The sequence below is a fragment of the Phoenix dactylifera genome, chromosome 5, assembly GCF_009389715.1.
Source record: "Phoenix dactylifera cultivar Barhee BC4 chromosome 5, palm_55x_up_171113_PBpolish2nd_filt_p, whole genome shotgun sequence".
NCBI classification, from domain to species: domain Eukaryota; kingdom Viridiplantae; phylum Streptophyta; class Magnoliopsida; order Arecales; family Arecaceae; genus Phoenix; species Phoenix dactylifera.
Window position 1 is genome coordinate 16,812,585 of NC_052396.1, and position 20,445 is coordinate 16,833,029.

The 20,445-nt window shown below is 48.5% G+C and overlaps 2 protein-coding genes across 2 annotated transcripts; one reads left to right on the forward strand and one right to left on the reverse strand.

Annotated features, from left to right (window-relative positions):
• Window positions 1–1,082: 1,082 nt before the first annotated feature.
• On the reverse strand, window positions 1,083–1,901 carry LOC120110764. Its single transcript, XM_039126318.1, has one exon. It carries the CDS (start codon window positions 1,899–1,901, stop codon window positions 1,083–1,085), a length of 819 nt encoding a protein of 272 aa, XP_038982246.1.
• A 1,434-nt stretch (window positions 1,902–3,335) lies between these two features.
• LOC120110765 (cytochrome P450 94A1-like) lies at window positions 3,336–4,853 on the forward strand. The gene has a single exon (XM_039126319.1). It carries the CDS (start codon window positions 3,336–3,338, stop codon window positions 4,851–4,853), a length of 1,518 nt encoding a protein of 505 aa, XP_038982247.1.
• Window positions 4,854–20,445: the final 15,592 nt, after the last annotated feature.

Below are 20,445 nucleotides of genomic sequence, written 5' to 3' on the forward strand. Positions count from 1 at the left end.
ACTGAAGAAAGGAGATGGAGAGCCGTTGACCAAGATAGAGAACCTCGGTCCCCGAACACACCCAATCCTGTCTCATGGAACCCCAGACTCACCAAAGCTAGCCTAAGAAAACTCCACCTAATTCTATCGTAAGCTCGTTCCATATCTAGCTTGACGGCCATCAAGCTCCGCCGTTGCGAGGCCTGTCGAAGATCCCACATCATCTCCTGGGCCACCATAACATTATCGGAAATACTCCGACCTCTCACAAAAGCACCCTGCTCCTGACAGATAATGCCAGAGAGGAGGGGCTTCATACGATCCATCAGTATTCTTACCACAACTTTGTATAAAGTATTGCACAAGCTGATCGGCCTAAAATGACTTGGCTCGGCCGCGTCCTGACGCTTTGGTATAAGCGTGACAAATGTGGCCTTCCAGTCGTCAGGCATACCTGCCCGACTGAAAAAACACAAGACCGCTTCCACCACTGCAGTCCGAACGATCTCCCAGTATCTCCGAAAAAAGAAAGGTGGGAAGCCATCTAGACCAGGGGCCCTATCCTCACCCAGTGCCCAGATAGCCTCACGCACCTCCCCCTCCGTCACTGGACGAACCAACATAGCGTTCTCGGTCATATCAATTTGGGAAGCAGCCCTCGGGAGCTGGCCGGCAGGATCGGACTCACTATCCTCCATCCAACGAGAGCGAAAGAAATTAAGCAGGATATGGGTGATGGCCGAATCGCCCTCAACCCGGTGGCCCTGCTCATCCTGCAAGAATCGAACCACATTCCTCTGCCTCCTGATAACCGTAGAGCGGTGAAAGAAACTAGTGTTTCGGTCACCCTCTCTGACCCACTGAATTCTAGATTTTTGTCTCCAGAAGATCTCATGTTGCCGCAGGATCGAGTGGTGAGTGGCGAGGAGTCCCCGAAGGCTGACCATATCGGCCTCGAGGAGCGCGCCCATCTGGTCTTCTCTTCTTTGGTGGTCGGCAATCGCGGCCTCCATATCCTCCAACTTCTTAAAGATATCGCCCACTACCTCACGGTTCTAACGTCGTAGCCGACGCTTAGTCAATTCTAATTTACGTGAAACCCTCTACATGGGGTCACCACGAACCGGCAGACTCCAAGCTCCTCGGACAATGTCCCAGGATTGAGGGAGAGACAACCAAACCTTCTCGAAGCAGAAGGGGCGCTGGTGAGAAGAACCAGATACAGTCGAAATCAACAAAGGACAGTGGTCCGAAGCAATTCGGGGTAGTTGACTAACCCTGTAGGAAGGAAATCTGGTAAGCCAGTCAGTGGAAGCAATAGCCCTATCGAGCCGCTCCCATACCCTGGCTCGACCGGACTGGTTATTACACCAAGTAAATTGCGGGCCAGAGAAACATAGATCTACTAGGCCGTTTCGCGAGAGGAAATCACGAAACTCCTTCCTATCCACAGTGTCAGTGAAAGCCCTACCTCCACGTTTCTCACTCCCCTCCAAGATGTAATTAAAATCACCCACTATCGCCGTTGGAAAACCCTGAGCGATTAAGTGGGTGAGCTCATCCCACAAGACCCTTCTGGTCCGATGGTCAGTGCTAGCATACACACCGCTCAGAACCCATTGTGCGGCATTAGGTACCGAGATAATCATCAGGACCTGTTGGGAGCAGTTATGGAATACATCTATTGTAGCCCCACCCCGCTTGCACAGAGCCACAATACCCCCGGACAACCCCTGGGACTCAACTACATATGACTCCCAGTCAACCTCAAACCGCCGTAATACACGACCCAGTCCTCTACTAGATAGTCGTGTTTTATAGAGAAGGTAGATCTCTGGACTATGGATCTGAAACAACCGCCTAAAGGAAGATATGAAGGCCGGCTTAGCCGCCCCTCTACAATTCCACGCAAGAATCCTCATGGGGAAAAATCCGAGAGGTCGGCCACAGGCGCATCCACCCTCTGGGCTGCAGGGTCCATCATCACCTCATGATAAGGGTCGTCCTGCTGACCCTCATCCATGCTAACCCCGGACATGACTCATAACACTGCCGCCTTCACCCGTTGAACAACCGTCGAATGATCAGCGGATCTGCTAACCGCCCCCTCAAGACTACTCGAGTCACCTACCCCAGGCTCCACGAATGCAGGCGTGTCCCGCCCTGCCAGAGGGTCCCTCGCAGGGCAGTCTCCGCAAACAGGGAGTACACTGGCCATAGTCGCGTCGCCCAAATCGGGCCCGCTCGCGACACCATCCCCCTGTCCCACATCCACCTCCAGAGGGCCCATAGTAATAGGAATCTCAGACGGCAGAACCACCCCCAAGGCCTGGGCCCTAAACTGGAACCCAGGCGCACTGGGCCCCACCTGCATAGCCAGCGGCTCAGGCCCTAAGGCAGGCCCAACGGCAGGCCCCAAGTGGGCCATGAACAGTGGAAGGCCTTCCCTGAAGCCTCTGCGAGTGGCCCAGCCAAGTTGGGCCACGCGCTATCCATTGCGCGACGGGCCTGGGAACCCGTCGCGCGGTTCACCGTGTGAACCACGCGGGGCTCGCGTGCCCCGCGGTCTCCCTTGGGCCCCGCGCATCCCCTGCCGGGTAGACGGCCCACATCTAGTAGCGGCCCAGCATTTCTGGGCCGCTTCTTGGACTGGTCCTTGTGCTGGCCAACCAACCCAGCACTCGGCCCGGCCTGATCTAACTGGCCAGCCCGAATCCCACACGGCCCACTCCTACTCCCCTCTGTTGCCAAGTCAACACGTCCCACGATCGTGTCAACTCGGAAACCCCCTTCCTGCCCATCGGAAGCCAGAGCCCCTACCACCATCAGCGGGGAGTGGCGACGGACCTTTTCTCGGTATCCTCAGAGTTTTTTTTGAAAAAAATATATATGCAAATTTTAGTACAAGTTTCGCATAAGCAATGTCCTTCCATGTTCAGGTTCTTTGACGATCCACGTCACCGCGGAGAGTTTATTCTCATGGATAAATTACCGATAGTACAGCATCGTCGGACGAACCATTCCATTGCGCAGCATTGAGAGGGTGGTCGCATAAGGAAAAATACGAAAAATATTATCCGCTGCTGCGGAGAGAAGCGTATTGTAGCGCTGTAAATGCATGGAGATGCGAACCCGAAGGCCCTCTCGGGGCCCGAATCGGAGACTACCAACTACCAAGCATTGAAAATTAGACGGCTTGGAGCCCACGTTTTTTTTTATTTTTTATTTTATTTTATTTTATTTTTTGATAAAAACGGCATTACATATAGCTGTTGTCACATGAGTACAGCCAAACAAATCAAAAGTAGAACTCCACACCTTTGGCGGACGTCGTCCGGATGAGTTTGAGGCCTAAAATGGAGGTGTCCTTCTACTTCCTCTCCTCCTCCTGCCTCTTCCTCTTCTGCATCCTCGCCTCCGCTCTTCTCCTCCTCTTCAAAAAACCCTCGTCGCCCACAATCCTCCAGAGCTACCCTCTCATCGGCACCCTCCCTCACTTCATCAAGAACTGCAACCGCGTGCTCGAGTGGTCGACGGAGCTCCTCGCCGCCTCCCCCACCGCCACCGTCACCGTCGCGCCCATGGTCTTCACGGCCAACCCGTCTAACGTGGAGCACGTGCTCAAGACCAACTTCGACAACTACCCCAAGGGCGGCAGCATCGTGTCCGCCCTCCACGACTTCCTCGGTCGCGGCATCTTCATCTCCAACGGCGAGCAGTGGAAGGTCCAGCGCAAGACCGCCAGTTTCGAGTTCAACACCAAGTCCCTCCGCGCCTTCGTCCTCCACGCCGTCCGCCGCGAGGCCGTCGGCCGGCTCGTACCCTTGTTAAGACGCGCCAGCCGCAGCGGCGAGGTCGTCGACCTCCAGGACGTCTTCGAGCGCTTCGCCTTCGATAACATCTGCAGCCTGGTGTTCGACCAGGACCCCAGCTGCCTTCTTGGGGGTAACGAAGAAGGCGAGAGGTTCTTCCACGCCTTCGACGAGGCCGCCCACCTGTGCATCGACAGGGCGAAGCAGGCCCTGCCGTTGGTCTGGAAGCTCAAGAAATGGCTCGACGTCGGATCGGAGAGGCGGCTACGGGAGTCGATGTCGACCGTCCATGAGTTCGTCGACATGTTCATCTATCTGAAACGAAGGCGCGGCGCCGGCGATGGCGGAGATGACGATCTCCTCTCTCGCTTCGTCAAGAACGGCGAACAGTCCGACGAGTTCCTCCGCGACTTCCTGATAAGCGTCGTGCTCGCCGGGCGAGACACGACGCCGGCAGCCATCACCTGGTTCTTCTGGGAACTGTCGTCGAGACCGGACGTCGTGGAGGCGATCCGGGAGGAGCTCCGGTCAATCCGGTCGAAGCAGGGAGAAAAGCGCACGGACGAGGTGTTCGCGCTGGAGGAGCTGAGGGGCATGCACTATCTCCATGCGGCAATTTCAGAGTCGCTGCGGCTGCATCCGGCGGTACCGCTGCTGCCGAGGGTGTGCGAGAGGGATGACAAGCTACCGGACGGGACGAAGGTGTGCAAGGGGTGGACGGTGATGTACAACTCGTACGCGATGGGGAGAGATGAAGGGATATGGGGGGAGGACTGCAAGGAGTTCAGGCCGGAGAGGTGGCTGGAGGAAGGGGAGTTCCAGGCGGTGAGCGCTTTCCGGTACCCGGTGTTCCATGCTGGCCCGAGGATGTGCCTGGGGAAGGACATGGCGGTGATACAGATGAAGGCACTCACGGCGATCATTCTGGAGGGGTTCGAGATGGAGCTGGTGGAGGAGCGGGGGAAGCACCAGCTCTCGGTGTCGATGAGGATGGAAGGAGGGCTGCCCATGAGGTTTAGAGAACGGCAAGCGGGAACCAAGGCGTTTAATTTGATCAAATAAAATGGACCAAGGCGTATCTCGTCCATTTCATTTCATTTCATCTCTGTCTCCAAGCGATCGAACCAGTATGGAATCTGATTGTCCTTCACTTTGTTGATTAATTTGAGTTATGTTGCCGACGTTTCCCTGCATTTAATAAGGTCCAATATGCTGCTTAGTTCGAATATCAAGCAAAATAGGGTAAGGGGCACCCGCCATCTTCCTCGAATGTCATTTCATTTCCTCGTGAGTGCATCGACGACCGATGTGGTATAAAACCACAACCTACAACAACGTCCTAATCGAGGTGGGCTCTTTCTTATAAACACCAATAAGGATTTTATCTAGTCATATGCCAAAAAGTCATTCTAAAGAAATGAAATTGGAAAAAAGGAATGGGCTCTTCTTATTCATTGCAGTTTTCAAGGATTCTATATATAGATGCCGATGATCCTTCTAGTGACTATCTTTCCTAACTGTTAACAACAAACTAGCAACAAAAAAAACAAATTTCTGGTGTAACTAATTCTGCCAGCTGCATGCGTAATGTGGAGTTTGTAATTTTCCAATATCCCCCCTCAAGATGGAGCATGAATATTGAGAATGCCCATCTTGCTAAGGAGTGGATCAAGCTGTGCAGCTCCAAGGGGTTTGGTGAGCACGTCTGCCAATTGGTCATTGGTTGAGACATGAAGAGTCTTGATGAGGCCAGCAGTGAGTCGTTCTCGGATGAAGTGGCAATCAACCTCGATATGTTTGGTTCGTTCATGATATACAGGATTAGAAGCTATATGTATCGCAGCCAAACTATCACAAAATAACAATGCAGGCTGCTGATGGGGAATGGCAAGCTCCTTGAGTAATTGAAGGAGCCAGACAATTTCTGCAGAAGTAGTGGCCATTGCACGATACTCGGCCTCTGCTGAAGACCGAGAGATAGTGTGTTGCTTCTTGGATTTCCAAGAAATGAGAGATTCACCAAGGAATATGCATTGCCGGTAACTGAGCGATGGGTATCTGGACATCCAGCCCAGTCAGAATCTGAAAAAGCTTTCAGATGCAGAGGAGACTTGCTGGGAAAAAATAAGCCCTGTGTCGGGGCCTTCTTGATGTAGCGTAGCACCCGAGTGACTGCATCTAAGTGGGGCTTACGAGGTTTGTCCATAAACTGGCTAAGAGTTTGAGCTGCATAAGATAAATCTGGCCAAGTGTAGTTGTGAGATATAGCAAACGCCCAATAAGCCTTCTATAATGAGTGACATCCTGAATTTCTTCTCCAACATCTTTAGAAAGTTTCAGCTTTGGATCAAGAGGGCATGCAGCAGGTTTGGCAGCAAGTAAACCTGTCTCTTCAAGAAGCTCTAAGGCATATTTCCGCTGGCAGATGGTGATTCCTTGTGCGGATCGAGCTACTTCAAGGCCTAAAAAATATTTTAGAGGCCCCAAGTCTTTGAGCTTGAACTGCCTATGGAGGAATGCAACAAATTCATCTACTTGTGCTGCATTGTTGGTGAAAAGAATTATATCATCGACATAAATCAAAAGCCCGACAAAGAAAGTGCCACTATTGCGAATGAACATAGAACTGTCAGCTGCGGATTGTAAAAAACCATGAGACAGCAATGTTGAGGAAAACTTGGAGAACCATTGCCTTGATGCCTGTTTTAATCCATACAGTGATTTATGTAGCTTTAAAACCTGTGAAGGATTTGTGGATTGAAAACCTGGTGGCAAGCTCATGTAAACTTCTTCATCCAACTCCCCGTGAAGAAAAGCATTGTTCATGTCAAGTTGGTGTAAATGCCAGTTCAAAGATGATGCCAAAGCCAATACAGTTCTGATCGTCACCATTTTGACAACCGGAGAGAATGTTTCCAAATAGTCCAGCCCTTCCGTTTGAGTGTAGCCTTTAGCTACAAGGCGGGCCTTAAATCTCTCTATGCTCCCATCTGCATGATGCTTCACTTTATATACCCATTTACAGCCAACTGTTGATTTTCCAGCTGGTAATTCACTTAATGACCAAGTCTTGTTCTCTTCAAGAGCTTGAATCTCAAGCCTCATTGCCTCCTGCCACTCGGGTAACTGAGAAGCCTGCTCAAAAGTTTTTGGTTCGAGATGTGTAGAGATAGCAAAGGCATGTGCTTTGTGAGATGCAGAGAGCCTATGATATGAGAGAACTGAATGAAGAGGAAATTTTATACCTGTAGCCGCAGAAAGATCCTTGGAGGAGGTAGCTAAGTGGCAGTAGTAATCAGCAAGATAGCTGGGTTGTCTTCTGACTCTCTCGGATCGCCTAAGGATTGTGGGAGATGCTGGAGAGTCAGGTAACAAAGAAGATTCAGATGAAAGAGAATCTGCATCTGGGTTTTCAGTGGAAGTGTGAGTCTGTGTTGAAGTATTTTCTGGAGGAATTGTAGCTGGGGAAGAAGGTACTGATGTATCAACAGTTACAGGGGAAGGCATGATATGTGTAGGAGTATGAGAGGTATCGGACATGAAGAACAAGTGAGAGTTATCCGGAGCATATGGAAAGATATGCTCATGGAAGACCACATCTCTAGATACAAACACCGAATGATTATGCAGATCATAAAGACGATAACCTTTTGTTCCATATGGATATCCAATGAATATGCAGGTCCGAGCCCTAGCGTCAAATTTTTTCCTGTCATGAGCTAAGGTGGATGCATAGCAAAGACATCCAAAAACCCGCATGTGATCATAGGTTGGTGGAGATGAAAATAATAGTTCATGCGGTGTTTTGCCGTTTAAAACTTTGGAAGGAGTTCTGTTGATGATGTATGCTGCGGTTAAAACACAGTCCCCCCAGAATTTTATAGGCAGAGAGGCTTGAAACTTAAGAGCTCTAGCCACCGTAAGAAGATGTCTATGTTTCCGTTCTACGACTGAGTTTTGTTGTGGAGTGGCTACACATGTTAACTGGTGGATTATCCCATGGCTTTGAAAAAAGTCTTTCATGATGAATTCAGTTCCATTGTCTGTCCTAATGGCCTTTATTTTGCGATTGAATTGTGTCTGCACCAGCATGCTAAAATTGTGAAAGATTTGTTCTGTTTGGGACTTATGGTTCATTAAATATAACCATGTGCTTCGTGTGAAGTCATCAACAATGGTAAGAAAATAGCATGAACCATCTCTTGCAGGAATGGGATATGGTCCTCAAACATCACTGTGAATTAATTCAAATGGGGATTTAGTACATATCATGCTGGAGGAAAAAGGTAACCGAGTGTGTTTAGCCAAAGGACATATTGGGCAGACATGTGTAGAACTAAAATTCATAGCAGAATCAATGTTGTGTAACATATGAAGTTTTGGAAAGGATAAATGACCGAGGCGATAATGCCAAAGGTCTACAGTAGAAAATTTTGTTAGGTAGCTAAAAGAGGGAGGTAAAGCAGAACAATTCTTAGTTAAACTTTGAGAGCCAGGCGCCTGTAGCTGATAAAGTCCGCCGACTACGCTACCCCGACCAATTATTCTCCTGCTGCATAGGTCCTGAATATGACATGAAGAAGATTCAAATGTAAGTTGGCAATTAAGGTCAGAGGCAAGTGTTTGAACGGAGAGTAGATTAAAATGAAAAGTTGGGACACATAAGACATTTTTTAATAAGAGGTGACTTGTTAATCTAACACTGCCTATGTGTGTCACTTGCACAGTTTGTCCAGTTGGAAGTTGAACTCTGGAATTCAGTTGTGCATTGACATGAGTTAAGAAAGAGATATCTGATACGATATGATCGGAAGCACCCGTATCAATGATCCAGGCACCATTCGAGAAACCATTTTGTGAAGATAAAACCAAAGGTATGATATGAGAACTCTCAGAAGAGAAAGAAGGAAGAACAGCCACAGAACGTCCTCAACCTTGCTCTGATACCATAAAGAAATGAAATTGGGAAAAAGGAATGGGCTCTTCTTATTCATTGCAGTATACAAGGATTCTATATATAGATGCCGATGATCCTTCTAGTGACTATCTTTCCTAACTGTTAACAACAAACTAGCAACAAAAAAAACAAATTTCTGGTGTAACTAATTCTGCCAGCTGCATGCGTAATGTGGAGTTTGTAATTTTCCAATACATTCTCATGTAACTCATATAATTTTATTCTGATCAATGGTGCACAATCGTTTTAACTTGAATACAACATATTTTTTTCTTTTTTTGGGAAGCGAGGAGGCAAAATAACTTCAGTACAATTATTGGGGCAGTGAAGTTATGATTGCCCTGCATATCCAACCCCACTGCATGTTTGAACCTTTCCAATGTATTCCAGTTTTCCAACCAAACAAAAATTTCAAACTTTACTCTTTTTTTTTTGGTTGTTGTTGAAAAAGACATGATAAAGTAGAATGCATAGGAGTATAAGAAAAGGGGCAACACGTCCGTTAACTTTAGGATCGAGGTGAAAAAGCTAAGCAGGTATTTAATAGCGTAGCCTGTCAGGGCTTAGGTGCTCGGCATAGGCAGCCATTTGGCACGAGAGAAACTCAAGGACCTTCTTTGGAAAGAAAAAAAAAAAAAGAATCGTCGGCCTACTCGGTCTTTCATAAAACCTTGAACTTCTTCTCTTGTGGGCAGTTTTTGTAATGCCCAAACATCCGATAGTCACAACTATCTTCCAAGTAAACTGTCTTAAGATTGGAGAAGTTCCTCACTTTCTCTATTTTCCATCAAAAGATTAGCTGATCCTAAATAATTGGGACCTCTGTGCATTATTTCTGTGAAATGATTAGTTGATAGCAAAAAAATTGGGGCGTTTGATTGCTATACGACTTGCTAAAGAGGATGGCAATTACACGCTGTCTGCTTGCAAACGAAGACCCTACTCCAGCTTTCGCACTCCCCGATCTTCTCAATTCAATCTTAAGATGGTCCCAATAATTTGGACAGAACTTGGTTGCTAGCCTCATAGTGGTCGTAGTGGTGCACACACAAATCAGCTGCCAGCTGTGTTGATACCGCCAGACTTTTTTATAATGGGTGAGCCTAACATATGAAAATTTTAATAATAAGATTAAAGAGTAGGGAAACAGGATTCTAACTCAAGTAAATCACCAATTACATCCTAAATCAGAAGTATTTGTAGTATTATGTGGTCGATAATCTAAGATATATTAGAGGTATTTGTAGTATTATGTGGTCGGTAATCTTAGATCTCTGTACCATACCAAACAAGTTATTTATGGATATCCACAAATTTTTAATCACTGGACCATGGCCTACCAAACGCATTGATCTTAGATCACTGGAGATCAAATTATCCTAGTATTCGAATCACCAGGGATCTTAGATCACCGTGGTGATCCTGTTGGGGTTACCAAATACCCCCAGTGGGTACATGAAACTCTTTAATAAATGATTTGGTTTACTTAAACTCGGACCTAAGTAGGCCAAATGGAACCCCTAACCGTCCCTAGTTTAAAAGTTCTGTTAGTTTGACCTAATTCCATGGGTGCTGGGTTTGTTATTTGCAACCAAATCGAGCATCGATCGATTCCTATCTTCACTAACTTTGTTTCTATAGCTGAATTACTAGTTACCTGGCATGGGCTGATAATTAATTTTAGAATGATAAAATCTTCCTTCCCAGGAGCTGGCTGTGAGAAACATCAAGCTGCTCTATTCTACTTTATCCAAGATCTCTTGCCTTTCTTTTTTTTTTGGTAAATCGGCCGCTCACACATGACGGGCGTGAAGCTGGCCTACAAAATCAGAAAACAAAATGCTACGCAAGGACGCAGGCACAGCATCGTGGCCCGTCCAAAGAAAATCTCCCGAATGATGAGCCGCGAAAGAAGCAACCCAGTCAGCCGCACCGTTTGCCTCCCGATATACGTGCGAGGCTTGGTAGGAGACAGTCTCCCCCAGCGCTCTACGGATATCATGAAGCAGCGGCCGGTCCTCGACTGAGTACCCCCCTTCCCGGATCCACCCAACCACCGTGGTCGAGTCTCCCTCGAGAAGGAAGTGACCCTCACCAAGTACCCGCCTCGCATAGGAGACACCCTCCCAGGCCGCCTGAAGCTCTGCGGTCGCCACTGATGAGTCAAAAATCCTGCGTCCACCTGCCGCCACAAGTCTGGCATCATGATCCCTAATGATAAATTCCACACCTCCGCAGCTCCCATCCGCTGATACATTGCCATCGAAGTTCACCTTGAGAAAGCCAGGGGGTGGGGGCACCCAGGATACAAGTATCGTTCTAGACGCTGCAAGAGCAGAATGGGGGCCCCAGATGTCCCTAGCCAACCCAGTAGGTATAGCCTCAACAGCGCCGATGATCTCCGCCGCAAGCCGTAGAGCTCGATCCGCCACCACCCTCGGATGGTGGCTCTCACCATCGAAAACCCATGTATTCCTCCCCAGCCAACAATGATAGGCCAGGTAGGCATCACGAGTCCCCCTCTCCTCGCGTCCAGACCCCCGGACCGAGGCCTCCAAGTGACAAAGGAACTCCTCAACGGACGCCCACAACTGCCTCTGGTCGGGCTGAGCTGAAGCATGTCTCCATATCTGACTAGCTCTAGGGCACTCAAAAAGAACATGATAGATGGTCTCCTCTGTCGCCTGACAAGCTCCACATCCGGCTTGGACTCTCACTCCCCGTCTCACCAAAACCCCACTAGTAGGTAAACACCCCCAAGCCACCTTCCACAGGAACAAGGCCACTCGGGGGTGAATGTGCATCCTCCAAATCCAGCCGCAGTCCATCTGTCTCGCAGAGGGCCCTCTACCAATCGCTAAAAGGTCTCGAACTCTCACAGTCGTCCTGCCTGTCCTGCTCCATACCCTCCTGTCCACTGCCTCCCCCTCCGGGATCGGCAGAGCTAGGACGCGCTCAGCAAGGTGCTCCCCGAATACCTGTCGAACAAGGCTCGTGTCCCACCTCCGCTCCCCCTGGGCAAATAAGGCACACACTCTACGTCCCTCCATCCAATCATGGTCAATCTCGGTGGGCCACCCCTGCAATGCTACCTCAGCCAGCCATCTATCCTCCAAAATGCTGATCGACCGCCCATCCCCAATCTCCCACCTGATCTCTGGCAACACTCCTGGGGCGCGAACGCAGATCTCTCTCCAAATAAAGGAAGCCCCTCGGCCAGTACGTAGGACGTAGTGGGGGGCAGGGTCCCCGTACTTCGCCCTCAACAGAGAGCCCCAAAGGCCCTCAGGCTCTAGAAGAAACCTGGCTGCCAACCTGGTCGCCAGTAACTCCCTCCGCTCGACCAGTGAGTGAATACCAAGTCCACCCCTGTCGGTCGGCTGGCAAATAGACTCCCAAGCCACCAGGTGAACACTCCCATCATCGACAGTGCCCCCGCCTGCCAACCCTCCAAACGGTGGGTGATGCTCCGCTCCATGGATGTACACTCCCTCTGACGTAGACGGCGTCCCGTAATAGGCACCCCGAGGTATGTAAGGGTCCCCACCTGCTCTCCAATCCCTAGTAGACTCATAATCGACTGCCTCGCCCCATGGTCAGTCTTCGGGCTGAAGAAAATGGCAGACTTGGTCAGATTGACCTGCTGCCCCGACATGCCACAATATGCCCCCAAGATCCTACTAATGGCCCGAGCTGATCTGCTCGTCGCGCGGGCTAACAGTATACAGTCATCAGCGAATAGCAGATGCGAAACCCTAGCCGTCCCGGCCCCCGGGCCATAGACCTCCAACTCCTGCTCATGGACGGCCTGTCTGAGTGCACGGGACAAAGAATCTGCACATAGAATGAACAAAAGTGGTGATAAAGGGCAGCCCTGTCTCAATCCTACCGACGACTCGAAGAAACCTGATGGTGAGCCATTAAACAATAAGGCAAAGGACGGGGACAATATGCAACCGAGCACCCATCTGACCCACTGTGGGTGAAATCCAAATCCCTCCAGGCATCGCCGCACAAACTCCCATCTCATCCTGTCGTATGCCCGCTCCATATCAAGTTTGACTCCCATTAAGCACCTACACTTAGGCGCTTTCTGGAGGTCAGCCATGAACTCATGAGCAATGAGGACGTTATCCGAAATGGAACGCCCCCCAATGAAAGCCCCCTGCTCAGGGCAAATGAGTCTGGGTAGGATATCCCTCATCCTCTGGACTAGTACCCTCGCCACCACCTTATACAGGGTGGTGCACAAGCTGATCGGTCTGTAGTGGCTCGGCTCAACAGGATCCTGTCTCTTCGGAATCAGTGTAATGAAAGTCCTCCTCCACTCCACAGGCATCGCTGTCGACACAAAAAACTGCTGGACTGCCGCAGTCACCTCCTGTCTGACTATGTGCCAATACCTCCTGAAAAAGATAGGGGGGAAGCCATCTGGGCCCGGGGCTCTGTCCTCGCCCAAAGACCAAAGGGCCGCCTGTACCTCATCCCCGGACACTGGACTGACCAAAGCTGCGTTCTCCTCCACTGACACCTGCCTCCCTGGTACCGGTCCGCATGCACCTCCATCTGTACCTCCAGACTCGGTCCATCTATCACAAAAAAACTGCACCAAGATCCTCCTGACTGTCTCCTGATCCTCAGACACCCGCCCACTGCTATCCCTAATCCGGCCAATTCGGTTCCGATGTCTCCTGATGATGGTCGACTGGTGAAAGAACCTGGTATTCCGATCCCCCTCCCTAATCCACTGGATCCTGGACTTTTGCCTCCAAAACACCTCCTGCTGCCTCAAAAGGGAAGTGTGTCCAGCCAGTAGTCCCCTGAGCTCCCCCTGATCCACCTCTGAAAGACTACCCCCTCTGTCCTCAAGAGCCTGTAACCTGGTAATGGATGCCTCCGTCTCCTCCACCCTCCTGAAGATATTTCCAACCTCCTCCTTATTCCACCGTTGCAATCGGCGTCTGGTTAGCTCAAGTTTCCGGGTAACCCTATACATCACATCCCCCCTAACCGGCATCTGCCACGCCTCTCTCACCACCTCCCACGACCGTGGGTAAGACAACCATATCTTCTCAAAGCGAAAAGGACAATGAACTGGAAAGGTATAAGAGGTACTCACCAATACTGGGCAATGGTCAGAAGCAATCCTGGGCAGGTGGCGCACCAAGAAGTCCGAAAATCTCTGAAGCCATCCGGGCGTCGCGTACACTCGATCAATCCGCTCCCAAACACGTGCCATCCCCAGCCTGTTGTTGCACCAAGTGAAGCGCGGACCAGTGAAACCAAGATCAGCCAGCCCATTGGACTGGATAAAGTCCTGGAACTCTCTGACCTCAATATTGTTGGAGAAGACCTTACCCCCTCTCTTGTCCTCCGGGCTGTCAATGCAATTGAAGTCCCCTGCCATCATCACAGGGTGGCCAAGCTGAATAAGGCTGGTGGCCTCCTCCCACAAGACTCTCCTCTCCCGATGGTTTGTACTGGCATATGTGGCTAAAATGACCCACGGAGGCCCAGCCCCCTCAGAAATAACCAGGATCACCTGTTGGTTGCACTTGTGGAAGACATCAATGCCAACACCCCCCAACCTCCATAACACAATGATGCCCCCTGAGAGGCCCCGAGAGTCCACCGCATATGTCCCCCATGATCGCGGGATGGCACGCCTAGCTCGTTCCAAACTAGATCCCGACAGTCGGGTTTCAAATCAAAACACAAACATCTGGGTCATGCAAACTCACTAACCTACGGAAGGCTGGCCGAAAGGAAGGCTTCCCCGCTCCCCGACAGTTCCAAAGAAGAACCTTCATAACAACACTTGGGTGTTTTGATGCATGGCCACCCCTTCGGGGTCTTGCAGCCCTCCCTCCTTACTACACGCCGCACCCTCTTCCGGCCCAGCCATCTCAAGCACCACCTTCAATTGGTGTACCAAGGCTTCATGTGCCGTTCCCCGTGGGTGCCCGGTGCTCACAGTCTCAACTATCACAGGCTTACTCTGAACTTCCATCTCCCTGGGCTCCTCTGCCGTTCCCCCCTTAGACATCTCACCTAGGGTCTTCTTCCCAAGTGAACAATCCGTGGAAGAGAGCAAGATTTCATCCCGCACAGTCTCGGCCCCATCACCGTTCCTGGTTCCTCCGCAGACCGACTTGGGAGACGACCCAAGCTCCACTGGCGGGAGGCCACCTCGCCCGAGTTCATCCACCGCCCGAGCATCCACCCCGCCTGGCGCCACCGGAGGCAGACCCCCATCTCCACCGCCCGCCGCCATACCCCGTCGAGGAACGGGATCCGCAGAAGATCGCTCCCGGTTAAAACCACCCTTGCCGCCCCCGCCGACAGACCTCCCAACTCGCAGGCCTTCCGCGGTCGCCGGAGACGCGCTCCGACTCCTGAACCGCCGCCGGTCGCCATTCTTGTTCGCCGCCCCGGCCACCGGCACGCGGAACCCCGGCACGAGGGACCCGGGCACAGGGGGGCCGAGTGGTCTCGGGCCAGACCTCGCTCCGACCCGAGGGCCCCCCGCCGCTTTGAAGGGCTTCTGGCCCTTTTCATTGGGCTTGGTCCACTGTTCAGACTGGGAGGGCCCAGCCCAGGCCCCTGATCACAGGCCCCGGTCTGGACCGGGCCCGCTTGGGCTTGGACGACTCCCTGCCGAGTTAGACTCGGAGTCGACTCGGTCCGCTGCACCGGTGCCGCCGCCACGCCCAAGAATGGCGAAATGCGCCGAGCGACCTTCTTAGGCTTCCGCCAGCCGTCAGAGTCCGGCGATGACTGAGGCTCGCTCGCCCCTCCCTTGGCCAGACACGGGCCCGAGACGGTATGAACCGGTTCCCGAGTCGGCTCGGTGCGGGAAGTCGTCGTCCCCTTCGGCCTCGCCGGAAACCTAGCCCCACCACCTCCTCGCTGTGCCGGAAACCTAGAAGAGGTCATCCATGGGCCGAAGACCCTCGGCCTACTCCCCCCGGGTACGTTTTCCTCCGTAGACGACGAAGAGCCGCCAGGGACTTCATTGACCATCGGGATCGATCTCCCTTCCGCCTCGCAGAACCGGCACTCCCCCGCCTGATGACCGGTGCGGGCACAGAGGTAGCAGAGGCTCGGCAGATCTTCGTAAACGAAGGCCTGCCAGAACCTATTCTTCCCCCATTGGACTAGCGTACCAGGAACCAGAGGGAGGCTGGCGTCGATCTCGACCTTGGCTCGGGCGTAGCCGACCCTCCGCCTCTCACTTGACACCGCATCGAGCGCCAGTGGCCTCCCCGCCGCCGCCACCATCTCCAGGATGGATGCATTGTCCCAATACTCCAACGGCAGCCCCGGTAGCCTAACCCAGACGACTGTCCGGCTAACCGAGTGGAAGCCCGGGGTGAAGTCCGGCCGCCAGTCCTCCATCGACATCAGCTGGCCCCCCACCAGCCAAGGGGCCACAGCCATCGCCTTCGCCCGCTCCTCCCCTGACCCGAACCGGATAGTCAGAACACCCTCCGCCATTGGGAGAACCTCCACCGGTTGCAGGAGCTTAGCCCGTCCTCTGAGTTCACGAGCCACAATCTCTGCCGGAATGCGCTGCCCCAAACTCTTGGCGTGCACAGCTCTCCCCTCCCAATCACTCCTCGCCTGCATCACCCTCACCGTCGGCAGCGTTACCACCCGGGGAAAACGACGCTCGAGCTCAGCCAGTTCCTCCTCGGTAAACCGGTGGCAACCCATCTCCGGTTGGGACGGAAGCCCTCGCACCACCCCAACCCACCGTGGAGTGATCTCAGCCCGGCCTGGCAAGGGAACATTCCGTTTTCCCCGGTCAGAAACCCCCCCGGCGGCTGCCATCCGGCGAGCCCACCAGTTACTCGGTGAAAAGCCAAGTTTCCCTCTCTCTCCTCCCTCTCTCGGACTCCAGGACCGCCTTTCTTCAAAAACTAATCGGTTTGGCCAATATTGCAAAAGCAGGTTCCCAGCAGTAGGCCAACCTGCAGTTTCAAATTAAATTTTCAATTTTAGAATTTGAATAATGCTTGATGATTGTATAGGGGCATTTTAAATTTCAGATTTTTATTGGATATGTTTGTACGGAGTTTCAGGATATTTTCTAACTTCTTTGTTTTCTCATGTTGTACTCCTCGTCTTTCTCGTAATCTTCCTTCTTATCTTTAATAAAGTTCAGGTGGGGCTCTCCCTTCCTTTCGCTCTAAAATTAAAAGAAAGAGTGATATAAGTGGCCTGCATAAAGTTTTCATTGTATTCTAAAGAATATACAGTAAAATATATTCTAGGTTTGGAGTTTCCATCTTTCCTTCCAAAAAAACAAAAGAGACAACATACACCATTTGTAATTTTTAGTGACGGCATAGTACGAAAAGAATAAATAAGAAGAACAAAGGTGCCTCACATTGATGAGATGCCAACCAAGAGCATGGAGGCTCTTTTATTCTATATAAGTTATAAAAAATATATTAGACTGACATCCTCAAAGTTAGGTACAATTGGCAGTAGAGTAGCCCATCTGCAATTTCTTAAAACCAATGATATGTTCTACCGTTATTTCTAATATCCAGCAATGATGACTTGGTGAGTCATCGCTTTGGTGTCAAAACATACATCTTGCAAGCATGAGCATCCCCTGCAGCCATAATGTTCCCTCGAACGGACGATATAGTTGAATGCTGGGAAAAAAAAAAAAAAAGGAATCATTCAAGCACTATGAGAGCATAAACATTATAATGGAACGCTAAAATATATCTTAAAACCAGATTTTCCAATTGACCTTATGAGTTATGGCATTATAATCTTAGTATCTGCTTGTCAGCCTTCTTTTTATTCAGGTGAAGTGGCAGAAATGTAAATCTTGTGGGGGTGTTTGGGATGGGATGATTGTCCCAAGATCAAGGGTGAAGTGGGTAGAGGTGATGAGATCACCGCGTTTGGTTGCACCACGGTGATTCTACGTGGCGGTGATCCTAAATCATCTCCACTCCTCAAATCACCCTCAACTCGATGATGGGATACTCGTCCTTGAGGTCGGAAATCCAAGATCACCCTAGGGCAGTGATCCTGGGTTGAAAGTTAAAGACAAAAATACCCCTCAATTTAGCAGAAAAATTGATATATCAATATACCATCAATATATTGTGTCAATGTTATATATATATAATATTATGTTGATATTATATATTATATTAATGATATATATATATATATTATAAATATTACCAATCATATTATTATCCTATTATTATTGAAAGATAATTTTAAATTATAGTAGAATTATATTATTATATTTTATATTTATATAATAAAAATATTTAATATATTATTCCTATTTATCTTATTTTCCTAATCAAAATAATTATTAGTATTAAAAAATCTATTATAAGTATAAATAAAAATATTAATTCTATAATGAAAAATAACATATTTTTTAAAAGATTAATAATTTATAGGAGCAATAAATATATTTTTATTGAATATATTAATAATTAATATATTGATAAATATATTAATATTTTATTATAATATATTTTATATGATTAATAAATATATGATAAAGGCTACTAAAAGTAGAATATGTGACAAAATTATGGAACTATTATAGGAATTAGCATATTAACTTACATTTTTTATTGATGAGAATTAAAAACACATAAAAAAATTATTTAAGATATATCAGGAGTATTTGTGGTATTATATGGTCGGTGATCTAAGAATTTTCTTACTTTTATTGATGAATTATTTTGTCACGAATTATATATAAGTTAATAACAACGTTTATTTCATCACAAAATATTCAAATAAATATTTTGTGGCGAATTACAATTTTCATCGTAGATAAGTTTCAGCAACGGGGCATTGGCTATGAATACGGTGACAAAAGTTTTTCTGTCACCAAATATTTTAAGCGATGAAATTTATTTTTTAGGTATCAATACTTTTTTTTATTATAGCTAAACATATAATTTTTTATAATAAAATAAGCTGATTATAGCTTAGTTTAGCAACAGTAGCATTGCCAACTAAGAGGCCGATGATTAAGCCAATGGCTTCTCATTTGTATAGTAAGAATAAGTATACAAATGCAAGGCCGACCCAATTATTAGGCAAATTCTCCTAATATAAGGATTGTTCTAATGGTGTTAAGAAAAATTATATTTATATTAATTAAAAATAAAATAAAATTTTAAAATTCTACTATTGTTCCTGTCTTTTTTTTTACCATCGGGACCACGATTTATTTGCATGTCTGCTCATTAAGGATATTATAGTTATTTTAATTTAAAACCGTTAATTTTTTAGCGTCGTTAGATAGTATGGATACATATGAAAAATAAAAATAAAAATAGAATAGAATAGCAAAATAAATATATATATGTAAATATTAATTTTAAAAAAAAATATTCATATAAAATTTGATATTTAGAAGGATATTTATATAAAATAATTTTAAATTTTTTTATGAGTTTAACTTAGATCGCCCACTGCAGAAGGTCCTGACAAAATGGCCTCGGGCCCAACGTCAAATACAAACGGGCTGCTCCCGTACAAATGCTACGGGCATTCATGTGGGCACGTTTATTGCAGCGCCACACGACGCGCCATCACGTACGGTACCAATCCGCCATGCACCCCACCCACGTGCCCTCGTTATTAAAGACCTTTAATTTTCTGGGTTTTTTTCCAAATAGATGCTTCCGTAGCACGTCCTTCGTGGACCCAAGAGATCCGGTCGGTGACCTCCCAGATGGCAGCGTGCAGGATGGGAATCCGAGGCAAGTTATTTGTATCTTTGTGCGCCATTTAAAGGTCGAAGTCATTTATATCTCAAAATTGACTTCCTTTTTAATTGGTACGGTGAGATGTGCCGCTAGCGAGCTATCATGCAAGTTACGCGAGTGAAGTTTCAAGAGTGTTTTTTTTTTTTTTTTTTTTTGAGTTGCCCCCGGATTGCTCTAGCATTATTTATAAAAGGTGGAAGGCTTACATCATGGAAGTTGGGTTTTGGAATTATCTACTGTTTACGTGTAAAAGGCTTTTATTTGCAAGCATTTGTAGGATTATCCAAGATTAGATATAAGCCGAGCTAGATGGTTACATCATGAATGCTTGATCGTTCTGGCTATCTACTTTAATTATATCATGGTTTTTTTTTTAATACAACATCTGTTCATACCATTCTAATATGATTACCGCCAACAAAATCAAGAAAGAAAAGCTGACATAGTGGTAGAGGAGCGGCTCCCTAATTTGACCAGAGAATCTCTCTAAAATGCTGGGTGGCAAAGAAGGCAATCCAGTACATCAGGGAGAAGGAAGATGCATCTCATGGCTTGGAAGGTGGTCTGTCAGCCAGTACATCATAGGAGTCTAGGGATCCAGTCTTTGGTGATGAGACGGGAGGTTCTAGCGGTGCAACATGCAGCCAGATTTATACTAGAGCCCGATTGCTTATGGACACTACAAAAGAAGCAGTTTTTCCCGGCGCTTTGCAGAGCTTTTACCGACGCTTATACGCGTCGAAAATTTTCCTCCCCACGCGACCAAAAGCGTGACGAAATCGTCGGGCAGGTGGGCGTGGAAGTTTTTCGTTCCGACGCGTGTCGTCAGCGTCGGCAGATAACCCGACGCTTTTAAACGCGTCGGCAAAGGTAATGTTTCCGACGCTTTTAAGCGTCGGTAGTTCTTGCATTACCGATGCTTTTG